The sequence below is a fragment of the Electrophorus electricus genome, chromosome 4, assembly GCF_013358815.1.
Source record: "Electrophorus electricus isolate fEleEle1 chromosome 4, fEleEle1.pri, whole genome shotgun sequence".
Classification (NCBI taxonomy): domain Eukaryota; kingdom Metazoa; phylum Chordata; class Actinopteri; order Gymnotiformes; family Gymnotidae; genus Electrophorus; species Electrophorus electricus.
In genome coordinates, this window is record NC_049538.1 from 5754884 (window position 1) to 5763976 (window position 9093).

At 43.1% G+C, this 9093-nt stretch overlaps 1 protein-coding gene and 1 long non-coding RNA gene across 6 annotated transcripts in view; both read right to left on the reverse strand.

Annotated features, from left to right (window-relative positions):
* On the reverse strand, positions 1-3353 carry lpar2a (lysophosphatidic acid receptor 2a). Of its 2 annotated transcripts, none has more exons than XM_027017281.2 (3): positions 3139-3353; positions 1460-2355; positions 1-1085 (listed from the first exon to the last, which is right to left on the reverse strand). In XM_027017281.2, the coding sequence occupies exons 2-3, from the start codon at positions 2196-2198 to the stop codon at positions 775-777; spliced, it is 1050 nt and encodes a 349-aa protein (XP_026873082.2). In that variant the 5' UTR covers positions 2199-2355; positions 3139-3353; the 3' UTR covers positions 1-774. The 2 variants fall into 2 exon arrangements, with proteins under 2 accessions (XP_026873082.2, XP_026873081.2); XM_027017280.2 differs by having other exon boundaries at positions 2930-3353.
* Positions 3354-3512: 159 nt separating this feature from the next.
* The window catches only part of LOC113581843, an 11263-nt gene continuing 5682 nt past the window's right edge, over positions 3513-9093 (reverse strand). For 2 of the 4 annotated variants that reach the window (XR_004775875.1, XR_004775874.1), the window contains exons 2-5: positions 6411-6487; positions 5351-5470; positions 4666-4795; positions 3648-4181 (exon numbers count right to left, since the gene is read on the reverse strand). This is a non-coding gene — a long non-coding RNA (uncharacterized LOC113581843). Of the gene's footprint in view, positions 3619-3647; positions 4182-4665; positions 4796-5350; positions 5471-6410; positions 7527-9093 lie in introns of those variants that run through there. The other 2 variants (XR_004775873.1, XR_004775872.1) reach the window with 2 other exon arrangements.

Sequence of the window (9093 nt, forward strand, 5' to 3'; positions counted from 1 at the left end):
TAACCCCAATTTGAAACATGGTGTTAACAAAGGCTCTGTTTAGATAATCAGATCTTTCCCCATGCCAGATGTCTTTTTTTTTTTTTTTCATTGAAGAGCAAATATCAAGAAACAAGTATTTTCAAATAACTTTGTACCATCTTGAAACAGTGCCCATGATTTCAACATAACATGCACAACTATCTACACTAAAATTAAATCAAAAGGAAACGACCTTAAACTTAACCAGTTGTCTAAACATGAAACAAAAAAAAAATTCTTTGAACCAGTTGGCTAAACATGAAACAAAATCTCTTGAAGGAAGGAGAATACATTTATGCTTTCTTGAATCCAGCAGCAGTGATGTCCAGGCTTTTCACTACTGAAGACGGAAGCAACCGCTGATTATAGCAGGAGCTTGCCTGCACTCACCCACTGCTGTTACATCATCTCCTACCCATTTCCCCATATATACCTAGTCTATAACATGTCTGCTGTGGTTTCACGTATACTGGTAATTACAGACTGTCCATTTCAGCAACAAACTGCATCAAGGTGCTCAGTAGCTCAAAAAACAAAACAAATCAGGACTGCATTAATTAAAAAAAAATAAAACGCACTAATGCTGAGAACACAACATTGGGGGAGACGGTGATTGTCCTAACAATATTTTTACTACACTTGTGCCATTTGCGGTATGACTACAGTCATACCATTTGCGCTATGACTACTCAGCACTTCCAGTCCTGTAGACACTTGCGCTAAGCGGACAAATCCTGTAAATGCTGCTGGGGCTCACAGAGTTAAGCGATCCGTGTGGTTGGAGTTCTCCGACAGCAGGCGCACTTTATTCAGAGCATCACCCTGCGTTTCGGTGTTCTCCTGCTCCTGCTCCTCCTTGCGACTGCAGAAGAGACAGAGGAGGCGTCGGAAGGTGTCTCTCATCTCCTCGTCCCGACAGGAGTAGATTATGGGGTTCACCAGGGAGTTGCACTCGGCCAGTACCAAGCAGTACTTCTCGTATTTCAGGACCTCACACTGCTTACATTCCAGCCCGTCCAGCAAAAGAATGACCAGACCGGGAGTCCAGCAGATCACAAAGGTGCCTGAGGGGAAACAGGAGGACATGCAGACAGCGTTAGCCTTTGTGAATCGGCTTGCGGCTTCCTACCCTGTGCTCGAGCATGCTGTGTTCACATCCTGTTTTCTGAGCTACACAGCCTTAGATGGTGAATCACAACTGAGATTCCCTGACTTTCATTAGGTGCTGCCACTTCAGTTAGCAGATTGTACAGCAGCGAAGCAGACAGGCTGTTGCATCCTCCCTCGAACAAGAACATCCATGTTCCCACAACTTCCCCATCATTAACTGTCCTTCATATGACCGCGGTTAGTAACCTTAGCCAGTTTTTAGCGACCTCAGCCAGAGGAAAAAAAACATCCCAGGAAGAAGCACAAGTCTGAGGCTTGCAGCCCTTACCCAGAATCATGGAGACCGTTTTCATCAGGCCAACGACTGTGTCGTTGTGGCCATTGTGAGCGGCGTGCGGGGCGACGCTCCGGCTGTTGCGCCGGACGTAGACGAAGATGCGTGCATAGATGGCCACCATCACGGAGAAGGTGAGGAGGTTGAGGATGGCCCAGAAGACCAGGAAGCTGCGGGAGTACAGCGGCGCTACCGTGGAGCACAAAGCCAGGTCGCACACGCAGTTCCAGCCCATGGTGGGCACCAGGCCCATAACCACAGCCACCACCCAGATGGCCACGATGAAGAGCAGCACGCGCCGGTTTGACATGGTGCTGTGCAGCTGCATAGTGAAGATGGTCTGGTGGCGCTCCCACGCCACGGCCAGCAGGTTGACCACTGAGGCCATCAGGCTCATCTCGATGAGGGCCCCGCGCACGAGCCACTGGGTCTGCGACAGCCCGATAGTCCACGGGCCCGTGTGGAAGATGAGGTAGAAGTAGGAAATGCCGGCAAACAGGTCAGCCGCGGCCATGTTGCCCAGCAAGTAGTAGATGGGGAAGTGGAAGCGCCGGTTGACGACTATGGCAGCCATGACCAACATGTTGGCGAGAATGATCAGGATGCAGACTGGGACCCCGAGTCCCACCACCACAAAGTCGATCGGCTTCCACTGCGGGATGATGGACTTGTTACTCCGAGAGTAGAAGAATGAGATGTTTTGCCCATGTCCTTCGCACTGTCTAGGGTACATGTTCCACAGCCACACGGGTGACCAAAGGCCTGCCTGCTCAGTTTCACTTTACTGAGGTTGTAATTCACCCTCCATCAGAAAGAACTTGGAAATCCTAAGGATCCAGATCCATCCCGATGAAAAAAAAGTTCTCATCAAGGAGTGTTTGTTTTCTATCCTAGAAAAATAAAGTAAAGCACACTATCAAAATATATAACAACCACCCTGATAAATTAACAATGATTAACAATGGAAAAAAAAGCAAGGGGTGTTACCCTCGTGTGTGTACGCATATAACATACAAACTTAACAAAACCCCCCCCAAAAAAAGTAATAAGACCGTCACCGACTGGCGCCACTATGTAGGCTAATGAAATGCATTTTAGAAGTGCACGGTGTGGCCCAAATCATTATTAGCAGTAGTTGTTCGCTTCCAATCACACGAAAACACTCAAATCAGCGTCCGATCCATAAACATGTCAATATGAATCAAGTTTTTTCAGTGTATTTGTCGCCTGAGGAAGCGCTAGTCGTCAGCAGATTTGAAAATTCGTGCACATTTTGTCATCGCGGCTCTCTTAATGCGGTGTAAACGTTTCATGTCCGACATCAAGCCCCGACTGACAGTGTTCCCGTTTTTCTGGTTTTCTGCCTGATAGGCCAATTGATTATGGCAATCAAATGAAGAGATGACGAACACAGAATACGGCTTTAAAAACGAGGGAAATTTAAAGGTTTAATATTTCTCTTACCACTACAAACGTAACGAACGCCTCTATTACTAACGCTTGGCCGGAGTACTGTCCCCGCACAACTCCACTGGGCTCCTTCGCAGGGCAGCTGATGTCTTGCAGTCGTGCATAGGATAGTCCATCCCCGAGCGAGACGGAAGCCTTTACTTCTTTAACCTAAACAACCCGCAAACTCACGAAACGGGTCTGCAGGGCTTCGAATCACTCACCAAATGGCTCGACCCGACATTAACGCTGTACGTTCAAACAGATCCAGAAAGGCTTTCGTTTTTTAATAAGGTTAACAAGTCTCTCCTACATGTGTTCCAGGGTGTGACGAGTCGACAGCCTTCATCGGTGAACTAGCACTGGCGGCCTGGAACCTGCGCGTGAGTCCGGGCCGCGATTCCGCTATACTGATTGGTCGGAGTTCCTCACGCGCATTCCGCTCCCAGCACAGTGGGTGTGTGTGTGTGTGTGTGTGTGTGTGTGTGTGTGTGTGTGTGTGTGTGTGTGTGTGTGTGTGTGTGTGTGTGTGTGTGTGTGTGTGTGTGTGTGTGTGTGTGTGTGTGTGTGTGTGTGTGTGTGTTACGCGCAGCCGTCGTGTGGCCCATCCGCCGCTCGTTCAGGGACTGAAGAAGACCTCACGGGAAACTAGATAAAGGTGGTTATCTTCTAAACGTCCTCTGTTAAGTTATTCTTTTCACATTCTGATCTCGCGGGGAAAAAACCAAAAAACAAATACATATAAGTAAATTTTTTTTGTTTTGTTTGTTTTTTTAATCTTTAGACAAAGGTTAAAGACCATCAAGAGAGTAAAAGACTAGATAAGTCATGGTTATATGGCGTGTTATTATACCAGTAGGAACAGGTCAGCATCAGTACTGGAACAAGAGATATCTATACACAATTAATCTGCAATTTCCCTTGAAATCAATAAAGATCTATCTATCTAGACATAAATAGAACTGTGAATTGAGTGCCTGAGACATGAGAAATAAAAGAGAGGACAGGATTATTTTACTGTTCAACGTACGATTCCATTGTGAAAATCACAACATGATATGACACTAAAAAAGAGGTCCCACTACAGTCTGCGGACTGACTCAGGCTGGTCTCGTTTACCCAGGGACTGAAGTCTGGGATGATATGAACAACAAGAGGGCCCCTTACAGAAGGTTGTGTAAGGCCACCAGACATCCTTTCCATCAGCATGCTATCTTCTTTACCCCAGATGGTTATGGCCACATCCTGATGTTTGTACAAAGAGTAACTGCAGTGAGGAAAACAAATCACACAAACACAGAGCTATACACACATTTCGTTCATTTTGCGCTGTACAACAAAACAACATATTCTGGCTGCTCTGTATATTAAAGGGAAAATAGAAAGCAGGCATTATATGTGATGATAAAAGAAGCTTAACTGATGTAACAACACTGACATCAGTTTGTAGTTTCAGTGACTCTGCTTGTTCAGTGAACCTGTGATCATCTTAACCCATGTTTCTTTTCTTTTTATATATAGCTACCATGGTAACAGTGCAAAACACAAATAGTGCAAACAGATGTGGAACCAATCATTTTTAACCCTTCAAACCTCAGTGATGTTGTTTAAAAGCTTTGATGTAACACACATGCCTGTTTGTTCTGTATGCATGTGGGTGCACATGTATGTGCATGTGCATGTGTGTTAAGGATGGTAATATGTTTGTTCACGCCATCAGAATAGTCACATGTTTGAGAAAGGGGTTTAACCTAAGGAGGGAGCAGGTGATCTCTCCTGGACTGGGACGTGCTGCTAGGGGAGGGCTCCAGCTGGGCTTTAATCAGGTTTCCTCCTGATCCGGATCTCTCTCCGGCCTCCACAGAGTCAAGCCCGCACTGGCTGCACAGAAATACGGTAGACTGCGTGAATGCAAATCGAGGGACGGAGAAAAATGACATGGAAAAAAAAAATGAATTGATGAAATGGGAGACATAGGTCAGATAAACAGGATGTTTGTCAATGGTTAGCTCCCTGTTCTGTGATAAGTGTCTAGTCTGAGAAATGAGTTGAAAAAAAGGCTTAGGAGAAAAATGAATTACTTGAACATTTGTTACTTTGAAATCCTTTAAAGAAAGCGCAATCTCAGGCAGGTACGGCAGCTGGAAGAAACATGCACAGCCTGAAGGCTGTCTCAGAACTGTGTTTGTAAAACAAACTTATTTAATGGATCTGATTTTAAATTTATATTCCAAAAAAAGACTTTCCACAAATGAACATTCTTTTCTCTTATTACATGTTGAATGTGCTTTATGTAAATAAATAAACAATCTAAGAAAAAGAAATGAAAGTAGTAGTATTTGGGTATAAAGTACCACTGTTTTTACACGTATAGGTGGATTTTATATTGATATGTTGCTGTGAAAATATAGTGAACAATCTGTAAGCCATTCCTACCCTGTCATCAGGCGAGACGGGGAGAGACCAGATGCTGGACTGTGGCTGGCCTCTCGAAGGCAAAATGCAGGGCCAACATTCCATCCCAGTCATGGGTCACCACTATATGGCTTCTGTGACCTATAGCACAAGATACTGCTGTTTACTGTTTGTAAATATTGTAAACAGAATCAATACACTCAGTTTTACACTACATTCAGTTCAACATCATATGCTGATGCTCCCATACACACACAAAATGAAATTCTCACACAATTTATCAGTTGTGTCTGTAGACTCATATTAAGATTATCTGCAGTGAGTAGCTGTTTGGTTGAGAAGGAATATTAAACTCATCACAGCCGTGCTGGTCTAGCGCCACCATGTGGCAATACCTACTAACTGATCGTCTAAACTCTAAAAACTCATGCCCATCAAAATAGAAGCGGTACACAAAATTAAAATATCCAATTGTGTTAAATACTTTTAACTTCAAATAAAAACATGTCTTCTGAAGAAGGTGGGCTGGAGTGTGTTTCACTGGGACAAACCAATTTTTTGGGAACTGAAAATCTGTGATAAGCAAAACCCCAACCCAGGAACCTTTATTTAACCACAGCGATTATTTATCCCCTTTTTAAACAAGTCAAAAATATAGCTTTAACCACCTGGCGATACAATTATAAGAGAATTTAAAGACCCCATTCGGGGGGGGGGTTAAAAAACAAACCACAAATTGGAAATGATTCAATGGAGATAAAACAAAAAAAAATATTGAATAATAAAAAAAAAAAGGCTTTGGAGGATAATACCAAATTACAACTAGTATATAATGTTAAACTGAATCAAACAGAGCACAGGTTCACAAAACCTCCATAGTGTTAAACTCATCTGAAATGAGAGAGAGAGAGAGAGAGAGAGAGAGAGAGAGAGAGAGAGAGAGAGAGAGAGAGAGAGACTGTTCACTGTAATACTCATTAAACATTTAAAGACGATCTTTGTGTTACGATGCTTTTAGAAAATCTGACTTTTATGAACCTGTCACTAACCATTTCCCTCTTCACTTTCATCATCCACTGACCTTCTCTGTTCTCGATCTTCCAGACCAAGAAAGTTTTCTCGTCCAGCTCCTTAGTTGTTGGATATCTTGCGCAACAACTGGAAAGAATTAAAAGTAGCTGAAAGGAAGTTGAGGAAAACACTGATCTCCTCCCCTATTGTGTGCTTCTAGCAGAGTTCTTCTCTGATGTAACTACTGTTAAGGCATCATTCTCCAAGGAAAAGCTGGCAGCATCTGTATCCCAATCACCCCCCTTCCCACTTTTCTTAGTCCTCCGCCTCTTCCTTCGCTATTGTCCCTCACTAACGAGCGTGTTGCCAACTTGCTTGATGAAAAGAATCGCTAAATATGTCAGTCCTTTCTTCCCACCACTACTTCTTAAACTTCAGTATCTTGTAGTGTCTTCTACTGCCTTAGCATGGTTTCCTCCACTTTCAACAGAAAAGCAAATCTTATCTCATTCCTATCACCAGCCCCTTGGAACCCACTCCACTGTTCCGGTCCATTGCGCAGGACCTGCTCCCCTTCATCAGTTCCATTGTGAAGGATTTTTTTGGTCACGTACCAAAGGCCTTCCAAACAGTAAGGGTCACACCTATCCTGAAAAAAAGCTCTTGCCTGGCACCTTTATCCATCTGCAACGCATGAACGATATCACTTCTAACTCTTGAACGTGCTCTTCACACCTCCTTTTCTTCGCGTCCTAATCAGTGTAGGTTTAAACTGACACGTTCCACAGAACTGGCACGTGTAGCTGTCACTGAGAAGCTGCTTGCTGCTAGATCAGCCAAGCTGTCATCAGTCCTGATCCTTCTTGATGGCTCAGTCGTGCTCAGCACGGTCAATAACCAGATTCTCTTGTGCATCCTCGCAAGCCTTGGGATTAGTGGCCCGGCATGGCGGCGATTTGCTTCATACCTAGAGGGATGGTCATATCAGGTGACGTGGTGGGAATCTATATCTGCTCCAGGCAGACACGCCACTGGTGTTCTACAGTGTTCAGCGCTTGGTCCTCTGTCTGTTCCCCTAGTGATTTTATATCCTCAAATTATTTCTCATACCGTTATGCTGATGATACTTGATTGATTACACACACACACACACACACACACACACACATATACATGTGTGTGTGTGTGTGTGTGTGTGTGTGTGTGTCTGTTTTCAATAGAGACTATAAAGCAATTCGGTAATTGTTTTGGAAAAGGATGTCTGCCAAATGCTATAAATGTAAATGTGTAAATGTGGCCCTGAACACTAAAAAGAAGATGGCACCGTCACTACTTCATACCTACTACCAGAAATCCCCAGTATCTGTGGCTCATACCCTACAAATACTCCCTAATGAGTAACTGTGGATTAGAGACAAAAGAACTGACCAACAAAATAACAACTGTCATTTAGACAGACAGACAGATAGATAGAGTGTGAAAGAGAAAAAACAGAAGTGAGAAAAATAAGAGGAAACTGTGAACAAGCTCCAACTCTGGCTAACTTTCCAAGTCAAAACCACAAAGAAAAAGCTTACTGAAGCAGCTTGTTCATTAGTGCATTTGGCCACATATAAATTGTTTTTTCTTGTTGCACTATTGCTCTGCCATTACTGATTTGTATTTAACTTTGATAAGAGGAAGGAATTGTGTAAATTCTTAGTGTGGGACAGTGGAAGGGATTATTCTTTTAAATACTACCTCTCACCCTGCCATGTGCATGTTTGCCAATCCAGAAAGATCCAGAAGAAAAGATGTGGGATTTATTCTAGATAATGTGGATCAGGACCAGATACTTGGAACTCTCTCTCTCTCTCTCTCTCTCTCTCTCTCTCTCTCTCTCTCTCTCTCTCTCTCTCTCTCTCTCTCTCTCTCTCTCTCTATATATATATATATATATATATATATATATATATATATATATATATATATATATATATATATATATATATATATATATATATATATATATATATAGCGATCCGGGAAAAATAAGAGACCACTCCAATTTTTTCTTAAATCAGCATCTCCACATGTACAGCAGCCATTCCATTCAAGTGTTTGTTGAATTCCTTCACAGACACACCTCATTCTACTTAATGCTGAATAGATGATCACTTTAACAAAATCCTGTTCTAACGAGCAACAGTATAAAAACCACTGCTGCTGTCATCACTATTCTCTTGTTATAGAATCAGCTGGATGAAAGCTTGGACTACCCAGAAAGTAAGTGTAGTCAAAATACAGCTACAGACCACGCCAAAAAAGTTGAAAAGAAGGTTTCAATTGCAGCTTTACTGGCAGAGGGATACAGTGAGCGTCAGGTTGTTTCTTGAAAATTTCAAAAACTGTGGTTCATAAGAACAAGGTTAAGCAGCAAACACATGGGACAACAACAGCTACAGACTGGCAGAGGTCGAAAACAAGTCTCTACCGACTGTGATGATCGCCACCTCATTTGAATGTAACTTAACAACAATAAAATGACGTCAACTGAGCTACTAAAAGAATGGCATGCAGCAGCTGGGGTGAACTGCACAGTGAGGACGGTTCAGAATAGGCTTCTGGAGGCAGGGCTGAAGTTGTGCAAAGCTAGAAAAAGCCCTTCATCAATGAGAAGCAAAAAAGAGCCAGACGGAAGTTTGCAAAAGACCATAAGGACTGGACCGTAGAGGACTGGAGTAAGGTCATCTTCTTTGATGAGTGCAATTTTC

Excerpts from the sequence above, each read along its gene's own strand:
- lpar2a (XM_027017281.2), bottom strand. The coding sequence starts at position 2,198 with ATGTACCCTAGACAGTGCGAAGGACATGGGCAAAACATCTCATTCTTC. Across the intron at positions 1,086-1,459 it reads AACGGTCTCCATGATTCTGG|GCACCTTTGTGATCTGCTGG; the intron begins GTAAGGGCTGCA and ends GTTTCCCCTCAG.